General features: G+C 46.6%; 1 protein-coding gene across 1 annotated transcript in view; it reads right to left on the bottom strand.

Annotated features, from left to right (window-relative positions):
- The window catches only part of LOC126474735 (uncharacterized), a 575,439-nt gene that overhangs the window by 441,342 nt on the left and 121,894 nt on the right, over window positions 1-12,203 (bottom strand). Inside the window, exons 6-7 of the mRNA XM_050102214.1 lie at window positions 8,391-8,411; window positions 8,188-8,357 (exon numbers count right to left, since the gene is read on the bottom strand). Of these exons, the coding sequence (XP_049958171.1) occupies window positions 8,188-8,357; window positions 8,391-8,411 (191 nt within the window). The remainder of the gene's footprint in view (window positions 1-8,187; window positions 8,358-8,390; window positions 8,412-12,203) is intronic.

Genomic DNA, 12,203 nt, shown 5'->3' with positions numbered 1-12,203 from the left:
ACCTGGTGAAGGCTGGCTCACGGAGTGCATTCGTCCAAGACACATTAGTCAAACCCCAGGCCTTATGATCGGGGGTGCGATAAGCTACAACTCTCTTTGATCTTTGCTGTTTCTATAGGGCTGACCAGCGCTCGATAAGTGCAGATAGTTGTTACGCCCATTGTTTTGCCATTCTCGCAACAGGGAGCTGATGTGTTGTTCCAACAGGATAATGCCCGCCCACACACTGCCCGTGAACTTCAACGTGCTCTGTAAGAAGTGCAGTAACTTATTTTCACAGCATAATCTTCGGGCTCGTCTCCAATCAAGCACGTATGGGATATGATGGGACGAGAAATGATTCGTGTGACTCGTTGGCGCCGGCCACAGTGGCCGAGCGGCTCTAGGCGCTACAGTCTGGAACCGTGCGGCCGCTACGGTCGCAGATTCGAATCCTGCCTCGGGCATGGATGTTTGTGATGTCCTTAGGTTAGTTAGGTTTAAGTAGTTCTAAGTTCTAGGGGACTGATGACCTCAGCAGTTAAGTCCCTTAGTGCTCAGAGCCATTTGAACCATGTTTCTGACTCGTTAGCCAACAACTCTTACAAAAGCACGTCGAGTAGGTGTGGTATAACGTACCCCAGGACAGTATTCGCCAGCTGTGGAGTCGACTGGATGCTAGAGTCAGCGCCTGTATTGCCTCCCGTGGAAGCTACACGGCTTAATAATATGGGTGTTTCAGCATGAGTCCATACCTGGTACCACAGACGCGTTTGTTCTATTGATCTGTAAATGTAATAATTTCATGTGCTCCATATGAAATACTGCAACAATAAATGTTGAGTGAATTGTAGACTTCTAAAAGGGGGTACTAATTTTTTTCCAGCAGTGTATTTGATTGAAATCATTGTGGAAATTACACAGCGTCATTTTGAAACTAAATCCGCTGTTTAAACCGACGTTTCGACAGTCGTTATAGTCTCCCCCTTCAGCATGACTAAACAGCTAACTTCTGGGGATGGTTATCCCTCAAACTGACCCATTTCTAACAGTGACACTTTCCTTAACATCACAGGACATTTTAAAGTGAATATGCCTGTGGAGACGTGTTTGTAAACGAAGCTATTGCCTGCGCTGCTCCAGCAAGTGACTGGACAGCAACAGAAAACTGGGCCATTAAAATTTGAAAGACGTACGTTTCATGTGGGTACATCTTTCATTAGAATTTATCCTATTAGTTAGGTTCGATCTTTTTACCCTTTTTACATGCCATCTTCATCAAATTCTACTCGGACCACTGCCTATAGGAATTGATCTGTGGGAGATGTTTTATTTAACCTTTAACTTTCCCTTTACACCAGTAGCAGTAGCCACTATTTCATGAACACTCCCTGTCTTGCATGAAACGCATCATGTTAGTTTGGCTGTGGGATAAGGCGAATTTACTGCTCTCTCCGAGCTTGAAAACATAGGGCTGACTCGTTGGAACCCGCACAGGATAATAGCAGGAAGAAATGGGGTGGGGGAATGAGAGAAATGATGGCAGAGGACCGCACGCCTCTCTGTCTTGGCGAACGTGACTTGGAGCGTGTAGATGCAACGCTCTTTCACGCCAGAATTTGTGGCCACGTGTTTCCATTGGTTACTGGAAGGTCGCGGAAGAAGCTTCTAGTTCTTTCGAGCAACTCTGTCAGTTAAAACTGACGAACAATGGATCTGTAGGGCACACTTTTTGACGCGAACCGATTGGGCCGTTGTATTGCGCGTGGAAGCTAGGCCCGTGATTGGACGGAATGTGCGCCAGAAAGTGCGACCTCTCCGGGGTGTTGAGGAGCGAACGGTGGAAGTTGAAGACGGGGAGGGGTACAGGCTGGACATGCAGAAGATGCTGTTGTCCGGTGGGGACACGCTATGCCGCGGTACCACGAGGCAATCACGATGAAACGCAATGCAACTGCCTGCTGGTGCACTGTTAGGTCGCGATCAGAACCTGTTCGTAGTAACAGTGCTTTGTACTAAAATCTTTCCCAATTGCTCAAATCTTTGTTGTTGATCATTCTTCCGGGTTATATGGCCGTGGTCCATGGAATACTTCTATTCCTAACGTTTCGTCCAATACTACGTTGGACATCCTCAGATGTATGGCTGGTCCTGTTGAGTCCTGCCGACTGACAAGTCGGGCGTCGGAGAGCGGCCTAAATACTGAGGAAAGTGGGCGTGGTCTAGCTTGCACATAGTAGCAGAGAGAAAACTAGTCAAAGATAAAATGTAACTATCGATAATAGTCCGTCATAGATAAAAATCACTTATCGACTATGTAACGCCACTGTCCACATCTCGCTTAATTTCAAGGCCTCTTCTTTTCTATTAAAATTATCTCGAAATTGTTAGCTGTGGAGAAAATTCGCTCGGCAACTGCCGCCCAGCTGGGTAAATGAATACAATGTATGTACACCACTGTTCAAATGGTTCAAATGGCTCTGAGCACTATGGGACTTAACATCTGAAGTCATCAGTCTCCTAGAACTTAGAACTACTTAAACCTAACTAACCTAAGGACATCACACACATCCATGCCCGAGGCAGGATTCGAACCTGTGATTGTAGCGGTCGCGCGGTTCCAGACTGAAGCGCCTAGAACCGCTCGGCCACACCGGCCCGGCACACCACTGTTCAGTAGGGGTATGCTCAGAAGACAGCCTCCAAGGAACGACCAGTTAGAGAAGTCACGATTGGGTAATGAGGGGTTAGTTTCACAGCGCTTATTCTCAAAAACCTTTGTAGCTTATAGTAGCAAGAACGTCGCGAGGAGAATACAGTGATTCATCGAGTGCGTTATTTGTACCACGTAAACGTCGCCGTGTAATGCGACTGCCATCAGCCGAAGGTGGGAATTCGTCTGATTGTTCAGTAAGTAATCAAAGTTCACGGAATGATCCTCGAGGCAATCACCTGAACACTGTGCATTTTACGAGTGACCTTAGTGCTAAAGTGAGTGATAAAAATGTACAAAAGTGTAACAAAGCTGAAATGTTTTATGAATTTCGACGAAAGATGAAATATTTGAAGGCATCAGGGAACAAACAAATACTTATCCTGCAGAAACGACAATAGTTTCTAAACGTTTGAATCAATGGCTGCCAACAAACAAGGATGAAATAAAGCGGTTGTTTGGATTGTTTTTGTGATGGGGATTGGCGAAACTTTTTTCCATACATTTATATTGGTTTTAGGATCCACTGATTATTCAGACATTCCCACGAAAGTTATTGTGTAGAGATAATTTCGAAATTGTATTGAGATTGGTGCGTTTTGCAGAAAATACGAAAGCTAATGCTTTAGATCGTCTCTCAAAAGTTCGTTTCATTATCGACGACCATTCTGGTATGTCAGCGCCATAGTACTTGTACACTAGTGGCCCCTCCTGTTGTTAGCAGTTGGTAACACCTGAAGATGAAGCTTTATGCTTCGAAACTGGTCGATGATTGGTTGGTTGATTTGGGGGAGGGGCCTAACAGCGAGATCATCGGCCGAAACAGCTCGTGCAATAAATTACGAAATTACTGGCAACGGAAGATGAGCCTATAAATATATTCCACAGTTGTGGATGTTCAGATATCAAATACTTTGCATTGTCGACGAACTGAACAGAAATAAATTAAGTAAATAAATAACTAAATAATCCTTCCGAAATACTATGTGGGGATGAATCTGCAATACCATTCCGAGGACGAATCATATTCAAGCAGTATTTAAAACAAAAGGCTACAGTATTCGAATTTACACTGTCAAAGTTCTTGATGAAGAAAATACCACGCCAACAAATGTTTGATGGTTTTGTGTCAAGATTTATTCAATAAGGGTCATATACAATGTACCGATAACTGGTATACCAGTGTAGATTTGTTAAGTAAACGGATAAAAAAAAATAGGCTGTTGGTTAGTCCCCTTCCGGTAAATTGAAAAGGAATTTCAAAAGAAATTGTAACCACAAAATTGTAACGCAGGGAAGTGATTACAAAACAGAAGACTCAAGGAATTACATTCTTCAAATGGAAAGACAAAAAATGACGTTTTGTTTTTTTGCCCGACATTCGATTAAAATGGAAAAGATGACAGCCAAAAGAAGGGTATATAGAAAACCAAAAATTGATACTGAGAATAACAACGGAAAAACTGCTATTGACCTCTCTGATCAGGCGAGTACTATTAGCGGTCCGTTGGGAAAGACAGTAAAATGATATTGAAAGTTAGAATTCGATCTTTTTTTTTTGAAGCCCGCTGTTGTCAGTGCGCGCCGGCCGGAGTGGCCGTGCGGTTCTAGGCGCTACAGTCTGGATGTGTGTGATGTCCTTAGGTTAGTTAGGTTTAATTAGTTCTAAGTTCTAGGCGACTGACGACCTCAGAAGTTAAGTCGCATAGTGCCCAGAGCCATTTGTGACAGGTGGTCCATTGATCGTGACCGGGTCAAATATCTCACTATCTCACGAAATAAGCGTCAAACGAAAAAACTACAAAGAACGAAACTTCTCTAGCCTCGGGGGGTGGGGGGTGGGGGGGGGGAGGAGGGAAACCAGATGGCGCTATGGTTGGCCCGTTAGATGGCGCTGCCATAGGTTAAACGGGTATCAATTCCGTTTTTTAAAATAGGAACCCCCATTTTTATTACATATTCGTGTAGTACGTAAAGAAATATTAATGTTTTAGGTGGACCACTTATTTCGCTTTGTGATACATGGCGCTGTAATAGTCACAAACATGTAAATACGTGGTATCAAGCAACATTCCGCCAGTGCGGAAGGTAATTGCTTCGTGATACATTACCCGTGTTAAAATGGACCGTTTACCAACTGCAGAAAATGTCGATATCTGTGTTGATGTATGGCTATTGTGATCAAAATGTCTAACGGGCGTGTGCTATGTATGCTGGTCGGTATCCTGGACGACATCATCCAAGTGTCCGGACCGTTCGCCGAATAGTTACGTTATTTAAGGAAACGGGAAGTGTTCAGCCACATGTGAAACGTCAACCACGACCTGCAACAGATGATGATGCCCAAGTAGGTGTTTTAGCTGCTGTCGCGGTTAATCCGCACATCAGTAGCAGACAAATTGCGCGAGGATCGGGAATCTCAAAAACGTCAGTGTTGAGAATGCTACATCAACATCGATTGCACCCGTACCATATTTCTATGCACCAGGAATTGCATGGCGACGACTTTGAACGTCGTGTACAGTTCTGCCACAGGGCACAAGAGCAACTACGGACGATTTTTTGCACGCGTTCTATTTAGCGACGAAGCATCATTCACCAACAGCGGTAACGTAAACCGACATAATATGCACTATGGGTCAAGGGAAAATCCACGATGGCTGCGACAAGTGGAACATCAGCGACCTTGGCGGGTTAATGTATGGTGCGGCATTATGGGTGGAAGGATAATTGGCCCACATTTTATCAATTCCAATCTAAATGGTGCAATGTATGTAGATTTCCTACGTAATGTTCTACCAATGTTACTACAAGATGTTTCACTTCATGACAGAATGGCGATGTACTTCCAACGTGATGCATGTCCGGCACATAGCTCGCGTGCGGTTGAAGCGGTACTGAATATCATATTTCATGACAGGTGGATTGGTCGTCGAAGCACCATACGATGACCCGCACGTTCACCGGATCTGACGTCCCCGGATTTCTTTCTGTGGGGAAAGCTGAAGGACATTAGCTATCGTGATCCACCGACAACGCCTGACAACATGGGTCAGCGCATTGTCAATGCAAGTGGGAACATTACGGAAGGCGAACTACTCGCTGTTGAGAGGAATGTCGTTACACGCATTGCCAAATGCATTGAGGTTAACGGACATCATTTTCAGCATTTATTGCATTAATGTGGCATTTACAGGTAATCACGCTGTAATAACATCCGTTGTCAGAAATGATAAGTTCGCAAAGGTACATGTATCACATTGGAAAAACCGAAATAAAATTTTCAAACGTACCTACGTTTTATATTTTAATTTAAAAAACCTTCCTGTTACCAACTGTTTGTCTAAAATTGTGAGGCATATGTTTGTGACTATTACAGCGACATCTATTACAACTCGAAAAATGTGGTCAAACTAAAACATTCATATTTCTTTACGTACTACACGAATATGTAATAAAATTGGAGGTTCCTATTCAAAAAACCGCAGTTGATATCCGTTTGACGCATGGCAGCACCATCTAGTGGGCCAACCACAGCGCCATCTGGTTTTCCGCTTCAAGCTAGACAAGTTTAGTTCTTTGTAGGTTTTCCGTTTGACGCTTATTTCGTGAGATATTTGGCCTGGTCACGATCAATGGACCACCCTGTATACGTTCCAAGATGTAAAATATCCATCACAAAATTTCGGAAACTGTTGCAGATATGCTCATACGGCATTCATGTGAAGGAGCTCCTGTCATGAAGAAGCAAACACCAGCTGGAAACAAAGGGAGAAAAGGTGCATAAAGAGTGCAGATGTTGTTCTGAACGCTACACCGCTTGGTGCAATCAGTGGTTGCTCAAGGGCAATCCCTCCAAAACCCAGGCGATCATTGTAGGCAAAACCACCCCTTCCTTCCGCCTCCTTGATTTCTATCTCACCATCTATGGCCGTCCTATCGCCCTCACCCCCACCCTTAAGTACCTTAGCGTCACCCTCGACCGTCGCCTCTCCTGGAACACCATCTCCAGACAATCCAAGCCAAGACACACTCCTGACTCCGTCTCCTCAAGCTCCTTTCCGGCCGTACGTGGGGTCTGGACCCCTCCACCATCCTCCACACCTATAAATCCCCTATCCACCCTATCCCATCCAGCCTGGATCTCCGCCCCCCCCTTACCTTTTAAAAATCCCTTCAGATCCTTGAACGCCATGCTCTCCGCCTCGACTATCGCATCCATCTCCCCTCCCCCACGCAGATCCTGTACGACCTCATTCCGTTCCTCCACCTCATCCTTTTCCTTGAACAGATACGGATCCTGTACATTTCCCGAAAACTCGATCCTCCTCACCCACTTGTCTCCCCCATCCTCTCCCACCCCCGCCCACTTCCGCGCCTGTATTCCCACTTCCCACCCAGTCTCCACCCTCCTTACCCTCTCCCAAGGTGGCTTCCGCCAGCTCCCTCTCCCTGATGACGCCCTCCTCCCCTCCATTTACCCCTCCTACCAACTTTGATCCTCCCTCCCTCTTCCTGTTTTTGGGCACCCTCCCTCCCTTCTCTCCCCCTTCTCTCCCTCCTCCATTTCTCCCCACTCCTCCCCCAGGCTTCCCCTCCCCTGTCCCTCTACTCCTCCTCCCATCTCCTCAGCCATTGGCATCTTTGTTCTCCCCTCTCGCCCCTCAACCTTCTTCCCCTCTTGGCAGGTCCCCGGACTTGCACACGCTACGTGGACATTCGCGCGCCGGAGATCATCGCCACCAGTGTCTCGTGTGTGCCGTCGTGTTTAGTGTCCAGTGTTCACCGTCGCACTCCATCGTTCACCCATGCCATCGACGTCTTCAGTGTTTGTAGTGTGGATTATCGTCGAGTGTGAACGGCTCCGTGTTTGTCTTTATGTGTCTACTGTTTTATTACTCACTGTTATGTAACTTATGTGTATTCTTTCTGTTGTTTCTTTGTCTATTCTATGGCTGAAGAGGAGCGTAACTTGCTGCTACCAGCCTACCTGTTTGTACGGGTTTACAAATAACAATAAAGAAAAAGAAAAAAATTCTGAACGCTACAAGACAAACACGAAATCATTTGGGTGCAATGAAGCTAGAAAATTAACTAAACAGGTGATTGCTTATCTAACCTCATCTTTGTACTGAATGTTTCAATAAATTTCATTCAAATTACGTTTGTTTTATAATATTGTCACTGTCACTCCCATAAACTTATGTCGTTCAAACGAGAAGTGAACTCAGTCCCCACGGAGTGACTTCGTCCAAACGAAAAGTACACTGCCGGGCGCAACGAAAAGTACACTGCCGGGCGCAGGGGACTGACAGCGAGCAAACGAACAGTCCACTGTCAGTCCTACGACACACACGGGGCATGTACAGACATCTTTCCATCTCTGAATATGTGAATGGTACGCGACAGATGGTCGCTCCGCCAGTTTATTTACGAAACATATATGTAGATTAGATATAGCCGAGGAGGGCTGTAGGCTGAGTAGTGGCACTCACGTGGGTTCGTCTTCGAGGACGAGTTCCTCGAAGTCGACGACGATGCGGTAGCCGTCCGGGGCAGCGACGTCGACGAAGCAGTCGGCGTTGTCCGGGTAGTGCCGGGGGAAGCCGGGGGAGGAGGCAGTGGCGCGCGGCGCCTCCCTCGACAGCCGCACCGACCGCCGGCACGACGCCGCCGCCGACGCCGCCGCCGACGCCACCTCCGTGTCTGCGCCGCCCGCCTGCACAGCGCACCAGCAGAGCCTCGCTGTTATATAGTGTCTCACTGATACGTGCTACGCCGTCGTTAAAAAATGGTTCAAATGGCTCTGAGCACTATGGGAATTAACTTCTGAGGTCATCAGTCCCCTAGAACTTAGAACTACTTAAACCTAACTAGCATAAGGACATCACACACACCCATGCACGAGGCAGGGTTCGAACCTGCGACCGTAGCGGTCGCGCGGTTCCAGACTGTAGCGCCTATAGCCGCTCGCCCACCCCGGCCGGCACACCGTCGTTAACATGCTATTTCGGACAAATGGTAAATTTTTGTGGTAAGTTCCATGGGGACCAAACTGCTGACGTCATCGGTCCCTAGGCTTACTCACTACTTAATACATCTTCACTAACTTACGCTAAGGACTACAAACACACCCATGCCCAAGGGAGGACTCGAACCTCTGACAGGGGCAGCCGCACGAACCGTGGCAAGGCGCCTCATACCGCTCTGCTACCCAATTTGGCTCGGACAAATGCATTGGGTTCTTCATTTATGTGGTCATATTGTCCTTAATTGCTCTACAATTGTTGAGTGTATCTTGATTCTGTATTTGCAACTACGAGAAACTGCGTGTTTTGACAGCAAACTGCTTTCGTTTAAATGACACTGCGTGTTTTGACAGCAAACGATTTTCGTTTCACTGAAATGGAATATGGGCGAGTGGTCTGTAATAAAAGACATTTAGAATTTGAATTGCATTCCAGGTCGAAGGACAGTTTATTACAAGATGTTCATTTTTCTTACGGCATTCGATGCCTTGTTTTTCGCTCAAAGCAGGAAAAACCGTCTACATGCACATTTTTAGGTTATTTTGTCGTCTGGCATTGTTGATTCTGGCCTAATCTCACACTGCAAAACTGTGCTTCTTTATGCTAAACACAACGCAATGTAGTACTGCAACTGTTTATTCGTACCTTTGTGGCTAAATATATATTTAGGTTCAAAAATAGTTCAGACGGCTCTGAGCACTGTGGTTCAAATGGCTCTGAGCACTATGAGACTCAACTGCTGAGGTCATTAGTCCCCTAGAACTTAGAACTAGTTAAACCTAACTAACCTAAGGACATCACAAACATCCATGCCCGAGGCAGGATTCGAACCTGCGACCGTAGCGGCCTCGCGGCTCCAGACTGCAGCGCCTTTAACCGCACGGCCACTTCGGACGACTTCAGCACTATGAGACTTAACATTTGAGGTCATCAGTCCACTAGAGCTTAGAACTACTTAAACCTAACTAACCTAAGGACAACACACACATCCATGCCCGAGGCAGGATTCGAACCTGCGACCGCAGTGGTCGCGCAGTTCCAGACTCAAGCGCCTAGAACCGCTTGGCCACACCGGCCGGCTATATTTAGCCATACACATATATGTAGCCAGAAGGATACAAATAAACAGTGGCAGTACTACGTTGTGTTGTGTTTAACCCTAAAAAATGCATATCTTTGCTAAGCAGTGTGGGATTAGGCCAGAATCAACAGAGCCAATCGCAGAAATAACCCGAAAACGTCCTTGCAGACAGAGGTTCCTGATGTGAGCAAAAAACGCCATTGTACCGTAAGTAAAAATCAATATCTTGTAACGAACTGTTTTTCGGCCTGGAACGCAAGTCAGTCATTATAGACAGTGATGTTTTATTTCAATGAAGAAAAAAACGCATTTGGTGACAAAACACGCACTTCTCGTAGCTGCAAGGACGAAATTAAAATGCCCACAGTAAAGGCGCAAGAAAATACTGTTTTTGCTGCATCACTGGACGCGAAATACCCTCCCTGGTTCTTCAGAAACGAGGGGCTTGTCTTTCTATTTGACGCCATTTTGGTGAATTATGCATCAGATGAAAGAGAGATAAAACGATTTAGACAACACATAAACATAGTCCCAAGCACAGAAAATGTCTAACAAGGGCGAGAATCGAACCTGGGGCCCTGTAATCGACAGGCAGGCATGCTAAGCACTTTTTTTTAAGGAAGAGAGACAACGATTGGCACGGGTTAGGAAATGTATAGAATTTTATGTTTTTTAGTTTACTTGTTATTTTTATTTGTCCTGACTGTGTTTCATAAGGGCAGACTTTTGCAACGGCTCGAGGTCTACAAACATTGGGGCCATGAGAAGAAAGAGAAACCAGAAGGAAGAATAAAGGAAAAAACAAAGACAGATAAATTGGGAGGCGTAGAGAGCACTTCTTGGAGCGCGTCTCCCACTCACTGGCCAGGATTAGGCTGTACACCGTATCGTAGCGAAAAATGGTGTGTGAGGTATCAGGCACTTTGAATGTCGGGTATCCCCCAACTTAGGGGAGGCGGGGTGTCGTAAATTACACTGTTTAAGTAATCAGCAAACTGACGGCGGTAGTACTGAGTTCCTTCATGTGCAGTGTGAGCATCCAAAACATGGTACGAAACCAAAAGTCTAGCTTGGAGTGCGCACCGTCGCTGGAGAGGTATGCAGTTGTCAGACCCTTGAACCGCCTGATAGTGTGGCGCTGGGTAAGTGGAAAATGTATGTACTCTGGAAGGAGAAAAAATTGCGACTGACAGACGTTAGCAGGCACAGAGGTAACATGCCAGTATCCGTTGCACGAGTTGCCAGACATCGTGTCTCGACGGACATGTGAAACGGTGATATAGCGAGTATATAACGGTGATTCGCCCAGTCCACTTTGGTGTAATTGCTAGTTTGTCAGGTATTTATCATAAATGATGCGGCGCCACGGGGCTCGTGCAACTGTTGCAAGGAAGGGTACATGGATGTTCTTGTACACTGGTGACCAACGAATATCTCGGCCGTGTCCTCGAACTTATTACGAGGTAGCGTTGCGAAAACAACTTGTAAAAGTCTTCCCCGTGATGCGCGCGTGGTCAAAGGGCATCGGGTACAATGCTGAGTTCGACAAAGTAGGTCAATATGTGGGAAAGTGTTGGGGCAGTGTGGGCCACATTGAACTATGTGACAGGCCGGCGTAAGAACGTGCAAGAGGCTGCGTGTAAGGGACGTTGAAGGGCAGCGGCAACGCCTTGTAGCAGTTAAGTACAGTATAAAGCGGATATCCTGGCTCTAACATGGACGAGACTGAGTCCTCCTGCTGTAGACGGTGAGGGTGTCGTAGCGGACCTTAAAGATGGCTTCTGTCAATACGAACCACCCAAAAGGTGACTGGGCGTTCTGGGGCCACTGCAAAGGGAAAATTTGGGCGCGACATAGCTGTCGATGTAGGCCACTCACTGGAGAGGATTCAAGCTGTGGCGGAGGCTATGTTGGATGTTGGCTCGTATCGTCTCAAGAAAAAGGCATTATTTGAGTGCCGTCCTACGGTGGGTACGTCCGGTAAATGTGATACCCATGTACCGGTGTTTGTCCATTATGGGCGCCAGATGTGCCCTTCGCCTTGGAGATCACGACAGATGTTCATAATTTCTAATTTGGCCACATTGAGCACATTGAGGATGTTTCCCGAGGTTCTTCCATACTGTCGGGTCAATACAGAGGCGTTGTGTATTTCCGTAAGTGCAAGTGCAAGAGCAGGGGGTTATCTGGGTGTGCCCAGAAATGGAAGGTTTGGCTGCATAGGGTGAATCCCGTGAGGCGAAGTAGGTGACCTCTGGTAAGTGGTTTGAGGGCGATCGAGAACAGCACAGCGGACACGGGATAACCATGTCTGACGGAACGCCGTATTGGAATCGGTACCACCTGTCGACCGTTGACTTGAATACTTGATGTGGCACCTGCACGCACGTGTCCCAGGCTG

Source organism: Schistocerca serialis, chromosome 4, assembly GCF_023864345.2.
Source record: "Schistocerca serialis cubense isolate TAMUIC-IGC-003099 chromosome 4, iqSchSeri2.2, whole genome shotgun sequence".
Classification (NCBI taxonomy): domain Eukaryota; kingdom Metazoa; phylum Arthropoda; class Insecta; order Orthoptera; family Acrididae; genus Schistocerca; species Schistocerca serialis.
This window is presented reverse-complemented; position numbering and strand designations above follow the sequence as displayed.